Raw genomic sequence first — 21,915 nt, forward strand, 5'->3', positions numbered from 1 at the left:
GGCAACATGTGCATGAATGTGATTGATACAATTGATGTATGGATTTTGATAAGAGCTGTATGAGGCCTCAAATGATTTCGTTAAAACTGCCTTGACTTTTTTCAGGTAGAAAATTTTGTGCTCAAAATCCACTGTCCAATATAATTGTTCTAACTACTTCTCTGAAGCTACAACTATGACTAAGTATATTTGGTGAGCGTTTCTTTGTTAGCATGGGTTTCTATTTTCTTTTCCAGATAGGTGCCTTCTATTTAAACCTTGGAGGTGCTCCCGAGGGGCCAGCAGGCACAGGGAAAACCGAGACCACCAAGGACTTGGCGAAGGCTCTTGCTGTGCAGTGCGTGGTGTTCAACTGTTCAGATGGGCTAGACTACCTAGCAATGGGAAAGGTAGTGAAAATACCGAGTCTCCAACATTCAGCTTTTCCAAGTTAGAACTAGAGGCAATGGGGTAAACTAACATCCTTTAAGCATTCCTTGAATGTGAATAACTTTGCTAATCTTGGATTTAGGGGGAAAGATCTTGTATGTGGGGCTTTTATTAAACCTAACTTTAAATTTTGACCCCAAAAGCGGAATTTTGTTTTATAAGATGATGTCCTTTCCTAAAAAAAAAGATCACCTCCTTTTTTGTCTTGTCTTTAGTTTTTTAAAGGGTTGGCTTCCTCCGGGGCTTGGGCTTGCTTTGATGAATTTAATAGAATCGAGTTGGAAGTGTTGTCCGTGGTAGCTCAGCAGATCCTCTGCATCCAGAGAGCCATTCAGCAGAAGTTGGAAGTGTTTGTTTTTGAAGGGACAGAGCTTAAACTCAATCCCAACTGCTTTGTCGCGATTACCATGAATCCCGGCTATGCAGGGCGTTCTGAATTGCCAGACAACCTTAAGGTAATATATCTTTTTAAGATTATAAACTTGTTAGTTAAAAAAAAAGTAACATGGACTTTTCAAGATGTTAATGTATTCTCTAGTGTGTTTGCAATTTCCGTTTTACCCATTCCATTTCTTGTGAGATAAAGCTCCAAACTCTTTTTCATTTTTAAATTTTTAAATCATTTTATTAGGGGCTCATACAACTATTACTATGATCCATACATCCATACATTGCAAACACTTTTTTAGATATATAAAAAATTAAATAAAATCTTGAAATACTACTGAAAAATCACAGATCTTATGTAAAGATGTTGTAGTCGAAGAATAATCTTGAATATTACCGTATGGCTTGGGATCCTTCTGCTGAGTTTTTAAACCCCGTCGTCCTCACGTAGTGAACATATTTGGTTTGCTGTATGTTGCAGGTTCTCTTTAGAACAGTGGCCATGATGGTCCCAAACTATGCTCTCATAGCAGAGATCTCCCTTTACTCCTACGGGTTTTTGAACGCCAAGCCCCTGTCTGTGAAGATAGTAATGACCTACAGGCTTTGCTCTGAGCAGCTCTCCTCACAGTTTCATTACGACTATGGAATGCGAGCAGTAAAAGCCGTTTTGGTGGCTGCTGGAAACCTAAAACTGAAATACCCTGATGAAAATGAAGATATACTGGTAAGTAATCAGTACTTCCTAACGGTTCAGTAAAAACATAATTTCTAGGACTTCTTTTTTAGGGAGGTTGATCAGAAACGACAAGTAGGCCATTGATGTGGTTGTTATTTCAGTTCTTTGCATGTGGCATTAAAATGATACCTTTTATGTTATGTTATTCACCATATTTTATTAATGTGAAGGACCCTGCTGCCATAGTCAGTACAAGTTGGGCTGCTAACTGCAAGGTCAGTGGTTTGAAATCACCAGGCACTCCTCAGGAGAAAGATGGGACTTTCTACTCCCGCAAAGAATTATGGTCTCAGAAACTCAACAGGGGCAGTCCCACACTGTCCACTAGGTCACTGTGAGTCCGACTCAATTCCAGTGAGTGAGTGAGTGAGTGAGTTATGAACGCAAGAGTCTTTTTGGCTTGGTAAATGTATATCGGCGGGTTATTATAGAGATCCCACAGAGAAATGTAAAGTAATCCTTGACAATGGCAGTGGGATGGAGGGAATGTTATTAGTGGACTTATATTGCTTATTTTTGGATTATTTCAGCTTCTTCGATCAATTAAAGATGTAAATGAGCCAAAGTTTCTGTCACATGATATACCCTTATTTAATGGAATAACTAGTGACTTATTTCCTGGTATTAAACTTCCTGAAGCGGATTATAATGTAAGTAAACTTGTAGAAGTCTGATTAGTCTGTGTTGTGGCATGTACGAGGGCTTCATTTTTATTGAAAGCTGAGTAGTATTCTTTGCATGTATGTGCCATATTTGTACGTTCCTCTGTTGGTGGACATGTAGGTTGTTTCCACTTTTCTACTATTTTCAGTTTTATTTGAAGAATATTTTCACTGGGTATAGAATTCTAGGTTGGCAGGCCCTCGCTCTCACCTCCATCATTTAAAAGTACTGTTTGAAGAATACTATTCCTTTGATTTCCATTTTTCATTATTGTTGCTTGCAAGCCAGGCATTTTTCTAGTCTGATGCTCACCCATGTCCAGACTTGCCAATGCCCACACGGGGCAGTTCTACTCCGCCTTACTGGGTTTCTATGAGTCAGGATTGATCCGAGGACCTGGAGTGCGGCAGTGTGAGGGATTGCCTGGCATGTCCTTCCATGCCTAAAATAAATGTGGAATTCTGGGAAAGAGAATTAAAAGGAGTTATTTTCATGTAGCACATACAAAATGCCTTCTTGCTGCGGTTGTTAGTAGTTTTTAAAAGGAAGTACTAATACTGGGAAATATTCAACTGTATTCACTCCTTTGAAGAAAAATAAAAGTTTTATGAAATAATTAATATAAGAAGATATTTTCTTATTTTTAGATGTAAAGTCTATGCTTATAAGACATGTGACAAAATTTATATTACTTAGGTATATGTATTAATTTCAGGAATTTTTGGAATGTGCTCAGGAAGCCTGCAAAGCACATAATCTTCAACCTGTTAAATTTTTTCTGGATAAAATGATTCAGACATATGAAATGATGATTGTTAGACATGGGTAAGTTTATAGAATATCATTTTCTTTCAAATTAAGATGTTATTTTTCATTTGAACTATTAAAACAATTTCAATTTATGAACTAAAAGATTCGTCAAACTCTGTATGCTAAGGAGCAAGCAACCCTGATATCCCAGTAATTTTTAAAGTAAAAATTTATTCTTCTCCTGTGCTGTATGTCCAACAAGTTTTGGTGAGGAATGCACATTCAGAAATCAGGCACTAATGACCACCATAATTTCCCCTTTAGATCATAAAATATGTGAATCACTTTCCTTTATGCACAGAAGCTGTACTCTTCTTTGGCAGGGAGACAATCTAAAAGGTCTAATCAATTGTTGAAATGAGCTAAAAATCCAGGATCCCTAGGTGATAGATACATGTTAGTGTTTGGGGCTTTGGGTGTGATTTGAAACTTGTTCTGCTTGATCCAGAGTTTTAAAAGCTAAAGCTCATGTTATCTGTCCTGTGTCCCCAAGTTTGCAATAGTGGAAGAGAACAGGGCTAGTAGAGCCCACACTCCTGTTTACAGCTTGAGGACTAGGAGACACAGCCAACACTCACTCACTCTTAGCAACGTGATGCCTGCTCATAGAGACTCTACCAAGGCTTTAAGTCTTTACAGGAGTAGAGAGCCCCGTATTTCTCCTAAGCAGCGGCTGGCGCTTTCAAACTGCTGACCTTGCAGTTAGCAACCCATTACGTATTCCACTATGCATCAGGGCTCCCCAGCCAACTCTCGTTTGTAGCAATTCTGAAATTCAGCTGGGCATGTGAGGACCCTATTCTAGACATGGATTGACCCTAAAACCGATGCTATTTAGTTTTAGGGCCTCTCTCTTGTAGGGGTACCTCCAAAGGCTACCGTATACCTGACTCACTGTGTAGGGTATTATTAAAGAAGCTGCAGACATTGTGTATACAATGTTTTTTCTTAGACACCTCCTCCCACCCATCCCAAACTGTATTAATCTAACACCACACAAAACCTTGATCCGCTTGTACTGGATTTTTGCTCACGAGGAGGACCCATCCTTTTTAATTGTTCTCCATGGACCTTGGTTTAACCTTCTAAGAGGCTTTTCCTTTCCGTTATCTTCCCTGGCCTCATTGATATGGGCAGTAGAAAAAATGCTGCCCTGAGGAGTTGAGAACTTCCTTCACTACGACCAAGACTTGTGAAAGAGGCAGGGTTTCAAAAGAAACATTTTTAATTGGGTAAATTTTTGAACAAACAAAACTAGAATAGAACAATCACTGTATGTATTGGGTATATGCCTAATATCCAAAGGTCATTTAACTCTTGAATGCTCACCTATGCTTTAGTTCAGATTCATGGCTTCTTTGTCAGTAAACTCTCTCAAAAACATAATCAGCTTAAACTACATAGGAATAAATTTGAAGAAATTTGAAAGACCTTTACACTAAAAGCTATAAAACATTGCTTTAAAAATTGAAGGAGATATAAAGAAATAAATAGACATCCTGCATTCATGGATTGTTAAGGTGTCATTTCTGCTCAAAGTTGATCTATAGCCACAACACAATTTTCATTAAAAATTTGAATAGCCTTTTTTTGCATAAATGACAAAACTGATTCTCAAATTTTGGGAGTGCAAGGGGCCCTGAATTATGACACAATCTTGATAACGATCCCAACAAAGCAAGAGGTCCTATACTTCCTTATGTCAAAACATAGTATGAAGCCAAAATGGCCTGCTTCTAGTATATTAAAATATACCTAGACTGGTAGAATAAAATTGAAAGCAGAAATAAATCCATCATCTATGACCAGATAATTTTCTGCAAAGATGCTAAATCCATCCAGTGGAGAATAATCACTTCCACAAATGGTGTTAGAACAACTAGATTTCCAAGTGTAAAATGATGACTTTAGATTTATATCATACCATAAAGGAAATTAATTGCAAGTGAATCAGTGATCTAAATTTAAGAGCTAAAACCATTAAACATAGGGTAAATTCTTAGATATGATCACAGGAATTGTACTACAAGAGAAAATATATAAGCTTGACTTTATAATTAAAAACATTTATTTTTAAGAAATTTAAAATGCATTATGAAAAATTTAAAATACAACTCAAATCCTTGGCTATTAGAAAGAGTAGCATCGTGGGCCTTAAAGGCTTTTCTTAAAACAGGCAGCCATGTGAGGCATCAAGTTCACATGGAATAAAAACACCATCTTTGTGAACCAAAGATGGTAAATAATAAAACCAAAATCTGACAGAATGGTATCAGAACTTAAATTGTGAACACCTGGTTTGCAGAAGGCTGTGGATGACAGTTTCTCTCAACTCAGTGCTGACCCATAGCGACCCCCTGCAGTTTCCAAGACTCGAATTGTTTACAGGAATGGAAAGCCCATTTTCCTCCCACAGAACTGCTGGTGGTTTCCAGCTGCCAACCGTGCAGATCACAGCCCCACATGTAGCCACTGCATCACCAGAACGACAGCGGAAGCCCGAAATCCATTTGCAGGGCCCCCACTTGGATTAAACCTCTGGTGAATCCCTTCTGAACGTAGTTGAGGGACACGAATGGCCTTGCTCTCAGACAGAGAACATTGTGAAGTGGATTATAGCAGATGTAGTTAGGTTAAAATGCAATACCTTAACATTTGACCTCCCTTCTGACCCATTTTACAGTTTTTCAGTTTTTGATATTTTTTGCTTTCTTTTGCTTGAGGTCTTTCTATGTTTTGTTTAGTCATTTTGTTGAGTTTTGTTTGTTTGCTTCCTGTTTGTGTTTTGCATGGTTTTCTATATCTGAAAACCAGGATAGGTAGCTCTACAGAGATAGTAACTGGATTGATAATTGTCTAGGGGCATGACAGGGGAGGAGTGGGGAAATTAGGGAGCTAACATGAATATGAGAAGAAAATATTCTGAAATGGATTGTGGTTATGATTGTACAAATCTTAATGTGATTGAACAATTCAATTGCATGATATGTGAGGTTTATACCAATACAACTATTTTTTAAAATACAACCTGAAGAATTGGAGAAAATATTTGGAATAGCAGATAAGAGTTTAATATACAGAATATATAAAGAAGTTTTACAACTCAACAAAAAAAGACCAACAACCCGCTCAAAAAGGAGCTAAGGACTTGAATAGATATTCCACAAAAAAGATAATACAAATGGCCAACAAGCACATGAAAAGATGCTCAGTCTCATTAGTCATCAGGGAATACAAATCAGACTGCAGTGGGATACCACTTCACACCCATGAGGGTAGCTAGTAAAAAAAAAGGAAAGTACAAATATTAATGGAGGTATCGAGAAACTGGAAAATTCATTGCTGGTGGGAATATAAAATAGTGTAGCCTCTGTAGAGAAAACAGGTTGGTAGTTCTTCAACAAGCGTAACAAGCAAAAAGGTTAACTGCAGCCTTACCACATAGCCTACCAAATTTCCCTCTTAGGTATATATTTAATAGAATTGGAAGTGGTGGCTGTAAATGCACACATGCACACCAGTGTTCTTTGTAGCGTTATTCACAATGACCAGAAGGTGGAAATAACCCGTGTTCATTAGCAGCTAAATGGGTAAGCAAAATGTGTTTTATAAACACAATGGTGTTTTATCCACCTATAATGAGGAATGCAGTTCATACCATAATACTATGCTAAGTGACTTAAAGGACAAATCGTATAGGATCCCACTTACCTGAAATATTTAGAATAGGTAAATCTGCTCAGACATGATTAGTAATTACCAGGGGATGGGAGCCAGGGAAGTAGGGAACACTGGGGGAAAAAAAAGAGCAGCATTGTTGGGGATCTCTTTTTTTTTTTTAAACATTTTATTAGGGGCTCATACAACTCTTATCTCAATCCATACATATACATACATCAATTGTATAAGGCACATATGTACATTTTTTGCCCTAATCATTTTCTTTTTTTGCATTTTATTAGGGGCTCATACAACTCTTATCTCAATCCATACATATACATACATCAATTGTATAAAGCACATCCGCACATTCCCTGCCCCAATCATTCTCAAGGCATTTGCTCTCCACTTAAGCCCCTTGCATCAGGTCCTCATTTGGGGATCTCTTTTTGTATAAAACATTTGTACAGTATTTCATTAGTCTAATAGAAGGCTTTAGTTAAGTAGGCACTATTTCTTTTAGGGAGCAATATGCAGAATTTCTGCTTATCAGTGCTCCTTGGTCAGAGTTAGTCAGAGCTACTTGACGAAGACGTTAGGGAAGGGACTCCTCCCCACTCCTCTGTGTAAGGGGCCCCGAATCTCAATTTTTTAATTTTAAGAATATCCAGATGTTAAGTTTCCATTGTCATTTGGAGACTTTTCTGTGACATTCCCTGTTGTAGATACAGCTTGTAATGTGAATAATTTTATTTAGAGGGCGACCATTCAAAAGCTAAAGGTACTTTTCCTTTATCTCAGACAAATTAAGATAAATGGACAAATAGCAAATTATCACAGGGCACAAAAATATGGCCAATAATTTAAAGTGATTTTTACTGTGTAACTGCTTTCATTTTTCCTTAATAGTTTTATGTTAGTCGGAGAACCTTTTGCTGCTAAGACTGAAGTTCTGCATGTGTTGGCTGATACCCTAAGTCTTATGAATGAACGGGGCTATGGAGAGGAAGAGAAGGTTATTTATAGGACTGTAAACCCCAAATCCATTACTATGGGCCAACTTTTTGGACAGTTTGATCCAGTGTCTCATGAGGTAATCTACATTTTAATCATGTTCCACTTTGATTTATAGTGCACCTTAAACGAAGAAATTTGACATGCTTTCATATTTTCAGTGCTAAATTCAGTTTCATAAAAGGGGTCTCCTGACTCTTCATTTTTTCTTCTCAGTGGACTGATGGTATTGTGGCTAACACCTTTAGAGAATTTGCCTTATCAGAATCACCTGACCGGAAATGGGTGGTATTTGATGGTCCCATTGACACTCTGTGGATAGAGAGCATGAACACAGTGCTGGATGATAATAAAAAGGTAAATCATCAGAGCTAAAAGCCCATCATGTGTAACTCACTACATCAAGTCCATGCTGACTCACAGCGACCGCCTGTGGGTTTTGGAGACTGGACTGGAGAACCAAGTCCAGTAGAAAGCCCAGGCCTTCTCTCGAGGAGCTGCTGACTAGGCAGAGCGCAGGCCACCTTGGAACCAGGGCACCACCAGGGCTCCTCAGTCCAGTGCAGGGGTGTTTACCATACAACATAGAGTGTTCTATGCTCAACAATCGTCAGCTAGAATTGTATTTAGGAGAAAGGACTCAGCAAGTTGAACTGTTTTATAAATAACTTATCTTTTCCGTGAACACTATGCCATGGTACCCTTTTGCTTATTTTGTTTCCTCCGTAGACGGTTGTGTTAAAGCTACTGCTTTAGCAGTGAGACGTACTAAGCTAATAGATAACAGCTGTTGAATGACTTCAATCTTTGAGTTTCTATAGAACTTCAAATATTTCAGGAGAAAATAAAAGGATCTCATTCCTTTTTGAAAACACAGTGCTTGCTGCAGTACTCCTATAGTATTTTATGGCCTTAGGAACTGTAAGGTATACAAAAGAGCTAGACAATGGAAATCTTCTAATATTTATTTTGAGCAATAATATGCATACAGTGAAGTGTAATGACACTACATTGAAATATGAACACTCACTTTCTGTTTGTATGCACTCACATAACCCCCACTCAAATAAAAACACACAGCTCCCTGAACTCTATAAGGCTTCCTCATGTCTCTTCCCAGTCTGTGTATCTGCCCCACAAGGTAAATATAATCATACTCGTTTTCTTTGGCCAATGAAAGAGTCAGATTTGCTTTGGCCAATGAAAGAGTCTTTCTGTTATTGCAGTTTCAGTTAATTCTTTTATGTTTATATTAGTCTTATGCTCTATGAACAATATAACAATAGTCTTATGCTCTAATATAACTAATATAACAATTAGTCTTATGCTCTATGAACAATATGACTTATTTCTATATTTATTTTAAACAACTACATTACTAAATATTCCAATTAAATTGATTTATTATTATACAATTATATTCTCTAGCACTGTACCATAGGTAGTTGGCCATCTCCGCATTTTCTGTCATTCATTCAGCAGTGTTGATTGAGTTGAGAGGGCAAATTAGGCACACAGTGGTGGTGATTCAGAAGAGAGGGATTAGTCAGTAGAATGAATTCTAAGGATTCAGAGTGAAGCAGAAGGATTACTCATTTGGGATGAAAGGAACTATGAAAGGATGGGTATGCTTACAGGTGAATGTATGGATTCACTAGAAATTTGAAGGCACACCCTTCTGATGATTTTTTCCCCTGTGAACCAGCAGGCCCTTATTACCTGTAGGTTTGAGGAGAAAGAGGAAGTTTAAGTTAGTCATTAAGGAAAATAGAAAACAAGTGGAAAACTTAGAAGGAAATGTGTGGCCAGCACTGAGAGCCTGGTTGACTTAAAGACCATAAATTAGTGGTTACAAAGGTCTGTCTTTGTGAGCTTCTCTCTACCGGTCTAAGTACCTTAGATGTGGGCATGGGTAATCTCGCTAGACTGGTAGTGCAGAAAGAGCTTACAGGTATTGGCATGAGAATGACTGGAGTTCTAGAGTGTACCCACCAGTCCTGTGAAGTCCCTAGGAAAATGAAAAGCAAGCTCAGTAGTAGTCAATGAGTGAGAGACTCGGAAAAGTCAGATGCTGCGGGCAGTGTGAGATGCTTGAATTTAATATTTCAAAAGTGTCTAATGTTTCAGGAAAGAGATAGTCCCAGGTGTGTAAAGTGGATGGCTGGAGAGAAGTGAGAGAAAAGTAATTGAAAACAAAGTAGACAATGATCTGAAGGGCTTCAGTATTAAGAAGGTCCTCTTTATGCATCCTGCATCATTTAGGAGCAGAGAGAGAGAGAGATTAAGCCACGTGTTGAAGGATTTCGTTAATAAGAGGGATGCATAGGTCCTGAGATCGGAAGAGGTGTGGCAGGTGTTGACAGCTATAAGCAAGGATTGTCAAAAAAATGTCTTACATGAGGATGAAGGAAAAGCAGTGGGGAAGTATTGGAGCAGGAATATGCTTACTCCTCCATCCAAATGTTGGGTGAGTGGGAGACAGCTTTTGAAGTGATCCGGTTGAAGGCTGTAAGTACCTTAGACCAGCACTGTCCAAAGAACTTCCTGTAATGATGGAAGTACCTGTCCTTTCCAATAAGGTAGACATTTGTCATATGGGTCTATTGAATACATGAAATGTAGCTAGTTCAATTGAAGAACTGAAATTAAAATGTTATTTAGTTTTAATTCATTCAAATTATACATAAATAAACACATATAGCTTATGACTACCATATTGGACAATGCATCTCAAGGTCATTCATTTTATCACTAAGAAACTGAGATCCAGAAATGTTAAATGCTTCATTAGCGACATATAATAAGACCAAACCAAACTCACTGCCATCAAGTCAATGCTGACTCAAAGCGACCCTATTGGACAGAGTAGAACTGCCCCTGTGAGTTTCTGAGACTGTCACTGCTTATGGGAGTAGAAAGCCCCATCGAGGGACTGGTGGTTTTGAACTGTGAACCTTGCAGTTAGCAGCCCAGCCTGTAAGGACTACACCCCCAGGGATCATATAATAAATGGGGCAAAATTGTTACTAATATTTTTAAACAGAGAAAGGAAAGACCGAAAAGTAAAAATGTAAAAGCTTACTAATTAAATTAATTTAGTGTTTCCATCGTTAATAGTCACTACTAATTAAATAATAATAATTTCTAAAGTTTCAAGCCAAGGAACTTGAGAAGAAAGGGCAGGTTTAATAATAGTGGATGGAATTGGAATTTGAGAGATGGGATTCAAAATATAGATTCAGATTTGGGCACAGTTGACCGAAGGGGTTTAGATGAAAGTAAAAAGAAGACAAAACGCATTGCCCTTGATGGAGTTTCGCTTTGAATAAGCAGCTGAAAAGATGTTGCTGGTTCAATGAGGAAATCTGAGTATTAACTAAATGTTAGGTAATATTAAAGAGTTTTTAATTTTGTCAGGTGTGGGAACATTGTAGTATATAGAAAATGCTCTTATATTTCTTATAATTCTGTCATATTTGAACATGAAATAATAGGTTCTTATGATATCTTCTGGGTTCTTTAAAATGTACAATAACAAAAAATGAAGCAATTGAGGTAAAATGTTTAAATCTAGGAGAAGGTAGATCACTTTACTATTCTCTGTTTTCTACTTATTATTAATTTTAAAAGGCCTTATGACAGCTTCATAAAATCAGGAGTATTTCATGAACTTTATTAGTAAGAACTGATAGTTATATAGCATTTTACAAGTGTTGGAGGATGTCATATCCTGTGCGCCCTTAGCCCCCTCTCTGTGAGAGACTGCGACTCAGAGATAGGAAGTATATACTTAACTTGTAATTCACAGACCTAGACCCAGAATATTAAGCTCTTCTGACTTCCATGTGATTATGTATTCCATTCTATTACAATAGATACTTTATTTTATAAGTAGAATTAATTTTATTTGAGAAATCGGAAATATTCTTCAAGTAAATGTTTAAAAACTAATTGCCTTTAGCTGTGCCTGATGAGTGGAGAAATCATTCAAATGTCTCCTCAGATGAGCCTCATCTTTGAGACAATGGACCTCTCCCAGGCTTCAGTAAGTTCATACCTCAATACAACAGCATTTACAATTGTTTTGTTCCTTTAGTCATTCATTTAGTCAACAAATGTATTTACATTATTTGTTAGATTCTGTGTTAGGCACTTGACACAAATGAATAAAACACAGTTTATGTTCTTTAGAAAATGAAATGCATGTTAATAAATACAAAAGAGCTACATGAAAGTGCTTTGAGCTATAGAAAGGTGGGGTGGGGTGGGTGGGGTGATAGGCCTCCAAGTGGGTACAAAAGGACCATGGAGAGTGTTTGAGTGCTTGATCTGGTTTGAAGGAGGTGTAAGACTTCTCTAAGAAGACTGGTTGAGGAAGGGCATTCTAATCATGACAAGATGACACATGCAACATGAAGCCCATGCCATCGTGGTGTGTCTGAGGCACGGCACAGTAAGTGGTTTTCTGTATGAGGAAAATCTAGTGCATGTGAAAGGAGCAGGTAAGGCTGTAGAGCTAGAGGAGCCCAATCATGCCAAGGATCCTGTATTCACGCCAACTAGTAGTCAGGTACCTCTGGTACAAACATAACACTGGAAATATGAAATTTGTCTGTGTTAGTCTGCAGACTAGAGAAACAAATCCATAGAAACGCTTATGTGTATAAGAGAGAGTTTTATATTAAGGGTAATAGTACACTAAGAAAGCATCCCAACCCAGTCCATATCAAGCCCCAAAGTCCATTATTAGCCCATATGTCCGATACCAATCTATAAAGTCCTCTTCAGAGTCACAAAATACATGCAATGATGCCGAATGCAGGAGGATCACAGGCCAGTGGGTTGGAAGTGTTCTGGATCCAGTGGCGTTGTAAACATCTCAGCTCTGGCCGGGGTCTCTGCATGGCTTCTTCAGCTCCAGAGGTCTGGTTGCATCAGGGTAGGTCCATGTGGCTTCTCCAGCTCAGGGCACTGGCATAGTTCCATGTATCTTGTCAGCTGTAATGCCTCCCAGGGAGTTGGCAGAGAGAGAAAGGAGGAAATATATAAAATTCTCAGGGGAAGATCAGGCCCATAGAGAAGCCTCATTGGCTATATAACCCTATTGACAAACTAGACTCCACCCCTTCACTCTTAATCCTCTCAAATTGACACCAGATTATGTAACTACCACATTGTCTTTTTCCTCTAGCCTGCCACTGTAAGCCGCTGCGGTATGATATATTTGGAGCCATCTCAATTAGGATGGAAACCTCTTGTGTCTTCATGGCTGAACTCATTGACAGGGCCTCTGCATGAAGGGGAACATCATATTCTGCTGCAAGAACTTTTTGACTGGTTAATACCACCTTCTTTAAGACTGCGTAAAAAAAAATGCAAGGTAACACACACATCTTATCCACTCACCTCTCTTTAGTTTATGCTCAACTTGACTCTTAAGTCAAAATGCTAGGCTAGCTACAACTAGTTTCTCCTTACACATTTATATCTACCTTTGGCTTCACATTGATCAAGTTTCAACTGAAAAACCCAAAGGTAAAATTTACTTTAGCTAAATTTTTTTGGTTAAAACCATAGTGACTAAGGTTTTAATAGTGTCAAATTACTTTTTCATATTTTAAAAGCATTAGAAACATATGCCTATAAAAATGGTATGGGGACAGCTTCATCCTTCACTGTCTTCACTATAAGCATTATTCTGAGACCAAGTCCAATGAGGCCAACATCAAACATACCTTCCCCCTCCAACCTTCCGTACCATTTCTGACACCAACCATCCCTCCTATAGCACGCTCTGCCTCTCGGCTGGGTTGGATAAGCCATTGCAATGGCCGTATAGAATTCACAGGCAATCCTTATCATTATGGGGTTTATTAGGGAAATTAACAGATTACAATTCAGGATCAGAAATGCTCAGGGCACCATTCTTCCAGTCAGGACAACCTCTTCTCTACTGTGCCCAAAGGCACACTTCACTGCACATTGGCATCTCAGCCATATGGCCTTTGGCCTCTGCCATGATCAGGCAATGTTACAGAGCTCTTTTAGTGCGGTTGTTAAGTACTATATCCTAAATATCACTCTACCTCAGCCCAAAGTCAGCAAACCTAGCTCCCCAATTAAGTGTCTGGAAGTACCCCCTCTGCGAGCTAGCCTCCTGCTCAAAGGCACTCAGCATTGCTTGCTCAGTGGGCCAGGAAGCCCACTGGTGTGGCTCTTGGCCCTGCTGCTCTACCACTTGTCCACCACTTCTCTGGTGTCACATCTTTCTGTCCCTGGATCAAGCATAGGGAATTTGGGGTCCAAGGAATACTCTCCATGTTTAGCCCTTCTTTTTTATTTAGTTGGGATTTAATACATATAACATATCATTACATCTTTTATTCACTTCAAGTAGAATTGTACAATTGCTACCACAATCTGTTTCCAACCATTCTTCTTCTACATGGACTCCTTGACATCATCTCCCTTTTACCCGACCACCACCACTGTACCCCCATCCCTCCGAACCCCTTATTCTACTTGCTGTCCCTACAGGTTCATCAACGCTGGGTTTCATATATCAAAAACCAGAAAAGCATATAATCCATCTTTAGCTCTTCTTAATGGTAGTACATTTCCCCTTTCCTGCTTCTAAGAGGGTTCATTTTATACCTAGCAGAAGGGCAATATGGATCAATTCTCAAGTTAGAATTCCAAATTTTATAATCACAATTATTCTTCTTGACAGTCATTCACAACTGAATCTTAAAATCTAATTAATATGTTCTCCTATTTTGTCTTACTCTAATGGATGCATGCCCATTAGGAAAAAGATTTTTAGTAGGGATTACAAAGACTTCGGCTACAATGGCCATATCAAGTAATTCAATTGTATTTTTTAAAATTTGAGAATATTTTGTACATTGTGTTAGTTTCAGTAACAACTTGCCACAAACTTGGTGGCTTAAAATTATAGAAATTTATTGTCTTTGAGTCCTGGAGACTAGAAGTTCTAAGTCAAACTGCTGACTGAAATGAGCTCCTTGCCTCTTCCAGCTCCTGGGGGCTCCCCAGTTGTGGGTACATGACTCTAGTCTAGCCTTTGATGTGGTCTTCTCTATGAGTGCCGCCTTGTGTGTCTCCCCCAGAGGCCTGGTGGTGTATGGTTTCATGTTGGGCTGCTAATCACCTTGGGAGAAAGACTAGGCTTTCCAGAAACCCACAGGGACAGTTCTACACTGTCCTGCAAGGACATAAGCTAGCATCGACTCATAGGCAGTGAGTTTGAGTTGATACTGATGGTTGTCAAGATAGTTACAGACTCGTCACATTGTCCAATGTCAGTCATATCATCTCAATCTGAATTATATCTGCCAAGATCCTTTTTCCCCATATGGTCACATTCATAGGTTCCAGGTATTGCGAAATGGTCTATCTTTTGGAGTCAGCCTTCCATTCACTGTATCTGTTTATAAATGCAACTTCTCTTGCCTTGACCACCTTTACCTTCTTCACCAGCCAACTTACTTTGTCTTTCAAATTCAGCTTATCTGTTAACGACCTTTGGGAAACTCCCCTCTTCTTTCTCTTCCTATCTCCCTCAGTGGAGACTAGTTGTTTATCTCAAGTTCTCAAGGAACCTGCCCTCCACCCTACCTTCAGATTCCTCTGCCATATCATTATTAGACCAAAATATTTTTTTCCTATTTAATTTCAATATCGTTCTTTGGCAGAGACTTTTATTTATGTTATTTAGTTTGGTATGCAGGTATAGAATATATTTTTGCAAATAATTACTAGAGACTTCATTTATGTGACCTCAGAACATTAATTTCTTCCAGTAGTTAGTTTTCATTGGTCAGAGAATTTATAATAAGAATGTATTATTTATCACTGTGTAATATAATGAGCTAAATTAAGATGTTTGACAGGTGCTGTTTGAAAATTGTTTTTTATTATGCTAGTAATTTAAATTCTTTTAATGCTAGAAAGATCTTGTGAAATGCATGTATATTTTTCTGTCAGTTTTATAAAATGAAATCTTTATGTTCTTTTATTCTTCAAACCAGATGAAAGCTATTGACAGTGTCTTGTTTCTCTTGCTCTGCAGGAACTGATTCCCACCAGTGATAGCAATGTGGTCATATCTCTCACACGCCTCTTTGAAGTTCTGTTTTGCCCTGTGGTAGAAAACGAACCTACCAGCAAGCACATTCGTATTTGGATTATGGTTTGCTTTATATCTAATGTGGTTTTGATTATAGAATAAGAAATGCCTCTGACAAGTGATACTTATATGGAGAAAGACATTACAAATATTAGATACTGTAATTAGAATCTTTTGGTGGGGGTAGGGAGCTGAGACATGAAAGAATCATTGAAGACATAAAACTTGTTCTTACCTGGTATTGTGATATTAAAAAACATCTTAAAGAGTAAAACAAAAAAAGCAATTAAAACTACCCTATTATCTATAAAAGGTCATAAGTTGATAAACTTTTCAGAAGGGGACGTTATTTTAAGTCAATATGGACTGAGAATGAATAGCTTCCTGCAAACTGGATGTTTAGAATTTAAGCTCTAATATTGTCCCTCTTCTGGGTCTGGTTGTCATTATTTACAATTCTTGTGTCACTTAGTCAGCTGTGCTTCTACCATGTGGATTTAGCTGATGCCTCACTCAGATGGCTACTTATTTTAAGAAAAGTCTTTACAACCCCAGGTGCTATTCTTTCTAATAGCCAGGCACCACCTGATTTCTTCATCACACTTTGCCATGGCATCCATACCTTCATTGATCACTTCATGGAGGTGGGCACTGAGCAGGGTTCATGGCATAAGAACTAACTCTTCTTCGATTAGAGCAAGCTCAAAAATCTCATCATATGTCAATGGTTTATATATGACTCTGGTTCATTTTAAAGACATCATTGTTATTATAAATTACCTCCATGGGGCATACTGCAGTTCTATTGATATTACCATTAATTTAGCCAGTGATATAGACTTTTTATATCATTTTACTGGGGGCTTGTACAACTCTTATCACAATTCATCCATCCATCCGTTGTGTCAAATACATTTGTACATTTGTTGCCCTCCTCAATCTCAAAACATTTGCTTTCTACTTGAGCCCTTGGTATCAGCTCCTCATTTTTCCCCCTCCTTCCCCGCCACCCCCTCCCTCATGAACCCTTGATAATTTATAAATTATTAATATTTCATCTTATCTTACACTGGCCAATGTCTCCCTTCACACACATTTCTGTTGTCAGTCCCCCAGGGAGGAGGTTATATGTAGATTCTTGTAATCGGTTCCCCCTTTCTACCCCACCTTCCCTCCACCCTCCGAGTATCGCCACTCTCACCACTGGTCCTGAAGGGGTCATCTGTCCTAGATTCCCTGTGTTTCCAGTTTCCCTCTGTACCAGTGTACAAGTGATATAGAATTTAAAGTACTGTCAAGAAAAAGGAAGTACACATTGATCTTGGATTTTATTATTCACAATCCTTGCAGCACACAGGTTGGTGTGCTTTTGTGGGGGCTTCGCTGACCCCTCACTTAGTTGGGTGCTAGTTTAAGACAGGCCTTTGAGGCTCAGATGCTATTTTTTCTGATAGGCAGCGCCATCTATTTTCTTTATTACTCTCTGCTATAGTATCCCTATCTTCAGTGATCCCTTTGTGAGGGTAATTATTAAGCAGGCTAAAGTGTAAGAACTGATCTTAGGTTAGGCCTCATGGTTAAGTGTGAGCTTAACATCCATTTATATATCTAGGGTTCACCTATATCCCAGGTCCACTTTAGTGACCGTGTTATCAGCTTTGTGAGAGTGTTATCAGCTTTTTAAAAAAATTATATAAATAATCTCTATGGGGCCTATGGTAGTTATAATAATCATGTCATTACACTAGCCAATGGTATAGGATTTAAAATTCTATTGAGATAAGGGCAATATTCATATATGGGGAAGCATTTAGAGTAAAATATATAGGATGTTCATGTACATATATTTTCAAAACTGAATTAACTGAGTTCTGTTGAAGAAAAAAATGAGGGTTAGACACAGGGCACAAAGTTCAATAACACTCATTTCACTGTAGCAGAACGAGTCTCTAGAACTAAGAAATTTCTTGAAAAGCTAAGAAAATATGAAGGTGGCAAGTATATGGTAGTCTTTAGTTGCCTCAAACTCGAGAGTTGTGACCCAAAGTCAGTTGTCCTCAGTCATGCTTAGAGTCCCTGCCAACCTGACGGGCTCATCTTCCAGCATTTTGTTCGACAGTGTTCCGTACCTATCGTGACGTTTTCATATCTGTCATTATTCCACTGCTATTCGTGTTAGATTTTAGTTAAGGATTGTCATTTCTTTTAAAATAATTGCTTTAGATTAAATTTTTCTCTCCCCCTCCACCACAGGCTTGCTTTATATTCTCTTTGATTTGGTCTGTTGGGGGAAGTTGTGATACAGATGGCCGCATGGTTTTTGATGCTTTCATCAGAGAAGTGTTAGTGGGGAAAAATGAAGACTATCCAGTGCCGCAATCTGTGGGTAAATGGGAATGCCTCTTTGACGAAAAAGGTCTGGTCTACGACTACATGTACGAGGTATGAATGGGAATTCCTGAGAAGATAAAATAAAGACTGAGAACAGCAGACAGACTCCTGGGCTCCCATCCCAGAATGATTTTGACCTGTCTGGTGAGCTGTATGGCGCCTCCTCTTTAAACTTCCAGGAAGTATATATAAGAATTTCTATATGGTTTGATGGCTATGACTTTATGGTTTATAATTCATCATTTAAGTGGGATATTTTCTCAAGTTTATGAAACACTTCCAAAATGATTCTTTTAACCTGCAAGCATGGAAATAATTTGATTCATGCAAATTTTACCTCAAGAACCATAACATCTAGATAGCATTTTAGTTCTAGTTTTGTCTAAATCTCAAGGATTGTAGCTGGAGAAAGAAACCTGATGGAAGTGTGCGTGAGCTAGAACTGGGACCCAGCTCTTGAGACTGCCAGTGCTATTATAGCTGAGAGTGTCAAGGCTGTGACATGGGAGAGAGTTCAGATTTTCCTAGGCAGAGTGGGAAACCGGTATTCTCAAAAGCCAGCAAAACCCAGAGTTTGCAATACACGTATGTTTCTAAAGTCTTGGAGGTAAATTCCAAAATCTTCAGCCTAGAGGGTTGCCAAGGAGGAAGGGGAAATGGAAGTGGGGAGCTGCTATTTTTCTTAACTGTGTACAGCATTTGACTCTCAAATATATGTAAATTTTATAAAAATAAAAGCTAGAAGTTAAGAAAAATCAATAGCTAAAGACATATTCACCCAAACTTAGAAAATCACCACCACCTATATACCATTCACATATACAATTTTTGAGAATATAAGAAAAGATTCTTAGATGGCAGCCATAGTATTGGAATAGGGTCCTAGAGACCCCCTGCTCTGTTCGATATTAGCCCTCTGGCTTGACAGTGGGCGGCAGGATGGAGATCCAAGGAGGGGCCTGGCCATGCTGGGAGGGGGGACCTAGGTTGGGAAGAGGGAAAAGGAGGAACTCAACATTGTCAGCAATTATTTCACCCCTGGGTCAGAAGAATTTCAATATTGTAATAACCAGTACAGTCATGCCAATGAGTCTTAGCTGGGCATCAGCCTGGATCAAAATACCAAAGAGAATTATTTAAGAGAACAAATACACTGAGTTCATGTGACATTTTATTTTTAGTTGGACTCTTGCCTATTTGTTTTTAAATCTGAGAAATGTGGTGGCAAAGGCCATCAAATTATAACTCAATCTATATCAGAGTGGCTTTCAATTTGCTATATGCGAAAGGACATCTGGAAGGCCCTTTGGGCGATTCACTGTTAAGAAATCTTAACAGTTGTATGTGTTGACTTTGAGATAACTAATTTTTTTAAGTTCTTCAGGTTATTGCTAAAAACTAAAAGTTAATCTCTAGAAAAATGTGTATTTTTTAAACTGGATAGTGGATTCATGAGTGCTTATTTAAAGTCTGCTTTGTGTCTTTAAAATGTTATACATCCTGCATATCTATCTAGATAAGATAGGTGGGATAAATAATTCAGAGATGAAAAGAATGGGACCAATGGTTGGGGGTTGGGGGGATACGGGAGAAGGGGAGGCGGGAGAAAGGAAGGGGAAGGGAGACCAACCCAGGGACAAGAGAATAACAAGTGAACTAAAATCAATGGAAGGAAAGTCGTAAGATGCCTAGTGGGGCTCAATCCAGGACAATGTAGCAGCAAGGAATTACTAAACCCAAATGAAGGCTGAGCATGCTAGTGGGACAAGAGGAAAGTAAAAGGAAAGAGAGGAAATAACTGGGAGGCAAAGGACATTTATAGAGGTCTAAATATAGGCACCTACATATGTAAATATATATATATATAATGAGAGGGGAATAGAGCTATGTACTCATATCTATATGTTAAGAATTAAGGTTGCAGATGGACATTGGGCCTCTACTCAAGTACTCCCTCAACACAGAATGCTTTGTTCTAACAATCCCACATTCTGTGATGCTCTGATGCTCACCTTCCCTACACGTTCACTGAAGATAAAGTGGGTACGTGAGCAAATATGGTGAAGAAAATTGATGGTGCCCAGCTATCAAAAGATGTAATGTCTTGGATGTTAAAGGCTTGGAGATAAACAAGCAGCCATCTAGCTCAGAAGCAACAAAGCCCACATGGAAGAAGCACACCAACCTGTGTGATCATGAGATGTCGATGGGATCAGGTATCAGGCATCTAAGACCCAGAATAAAACCATATCCAAAGTGAATGGTGTTGGGGGGCCATGGAGTAGAGACCCAATGCCCATCTGTAGACAATTGAACATCCCCTCACAGAGGGGTCACAGGGAATTGATGAGCCAGTCAGGGTGCAGTATAGCACGATAAATCACACAACTTTCCTCTAGTTCTTTCTTGCTTCCTTCACCCCACTATCATGACCTCAATTCTAACTTACAAATCGGATTAGACCAGAACATGCACTCTGCTACAGATAAGAGCCCACAGCACAGGGAATCCAAGATAGATAAGCCCCTCAGGGCCAACAATGAGAGTAGAGATACCAGGAGGATTAGGGGAGAAAGAGGAACCAATTACAAGGGTCAATCTATAACCCGCTCCCAGGGGGATGAATAACAGAAAAGTGGGTGAGGGAAGACTGAGGACAATGTAAAATATGGAAAAAATAATCTATAACTTATCAAGGGTTCCTGAGGGAGGGTGGGCAGGGGACGGAGGAGGAAGAAATGGGTAGCTAATATCAGGGGCTCAGGTGGGAAAAGAATGCTTTGAAAATGATGATGGCAACATATGTGCAAATGTGCTTGACACTGGAGGAATGTATGGATTGTGATAAGAGATGTAAGAGCCCCCCCAAAAAGTATTTTTTAAATGTTATATATCTATGGTAAAATCTAATATTACATAAAACAATGGAAGAGTAAAGTTTTTAAAAGCAGCAAAAATGAGAATTGAGTGTTGAAAAGAACCTTTAAGATGTAATGAATGCATGATTATAATAGTTTGAACATTATGTTCTTTTGCAGTTCAAAAACCGTGGTCGATGGCTCCATTGGAATGAACTAATTAAAAATACTAAATTAGGAAATAAAAATGTGAAGATTCAAGACATCATAGTCCCTACAATAGACACAATTAGATACACATTTCTAATGGATTTGAGTATTACTTATGCAAAGTAAGGAACTCTGTTGTAAATATATATTCTAAATTGAACAAAGACATTCTTACAGGATAGTAACAACTTTTAGCTGGAATATTATGTTCTCTCGTCAAAGGCTCAATCTGGCCCTGAAATGTTAGTCAGCCCCACTGCACACTTTCCCATTACCTATAGCATTTTTCAAATATGACTTCTGCCAGTTTGGATTCCACAGCTCCTGATGAACACAAAGAGACACTAAGAGCACATCACAAAGAGTCCATCGAACTGGGCAAAAGCTTAGTACTCTATCAAAACCAATGTTCTTAACATTGTCATTGTTCTTTTCTTTTAGAATCTTAGTTGTGAAATTTATCAGTAATACTAATCAAACTAGACAACCTTACAGAACAGCATAAATGCCACGATTGATATGTGTGTTTCCCAAGAATTTATTGGCACATAATTTACATATCATACAACTTAATATTTCAGTCATATCAAGCAGAATTAGACAAT

At 38.5% G+C, this 21,915-nt stretch overlaps 1 protein-coding gene across 1 annotated transcript in view; it reads left to right on the plus strand.

The window, feature by feature from the left end:
• The window catches only part of DNAH12 (dynein axonemal heavy chain 12), a 185,315-nt gene that overhangs the window by 63,568 nt on the left and 99,832 nt on the right, over positions 1–21,915 (plus strand). The window contains exons 25-36 of the mRNA XM_075550753.1: positions 237–389; positions 645–884; positions 1,298–1,543; positions 2,086–2,205; positions 2,934–3,043; positions 7,598–7,781; positions 7,919–8,059; positions 11,664–11,747; positions 12,894–13,082; positions 15,795–15,914; positions 18,105–18,293; positions 21,281–21,432. Coding sequence (XP_075406868.1) covers positions 237–389; positions 645–884; positions 1,298–1,543; positions 2,086–2,205; positions 2,934–3,043; positions 7,598–7,781; positions 7,919–8,059; positions 11,664–11,747; positions 12,894–13,082; positions 15,795–15,914; positions 18,105–18,293; positions 21,281–21,432 — 1,928 coding nt within the window. The remainder of the gene's footprint in view (positions 1–236; positions 390–644; positions 885–1,297; positions 1,544–2,085; positions 2,206–2,933; positions 3,044–7,597; positions 7,782–7,918; positions 8,060–11,663; positions 11,748–12,893; positions 13,083–15,794; positions 15,915–18,104; positions 18,294–21,280; positions 21,433–21,915) is intronic.

This window comes from Tenrec ecaudatus, chromosome 5 (assembly GCF_050624435.1).
Source record: "Tenrec ecaudatus isolate mTenEca1 chromosome 5, mTenEca1.hap1, whole genome shotgun sequence".
Lineage (NCBI taxonomy): Eukaryota > Metazoa > Chordata > Mammalia > Afrosoricida > Tenrecidae > Tenrec > Tenrec ecaudatus.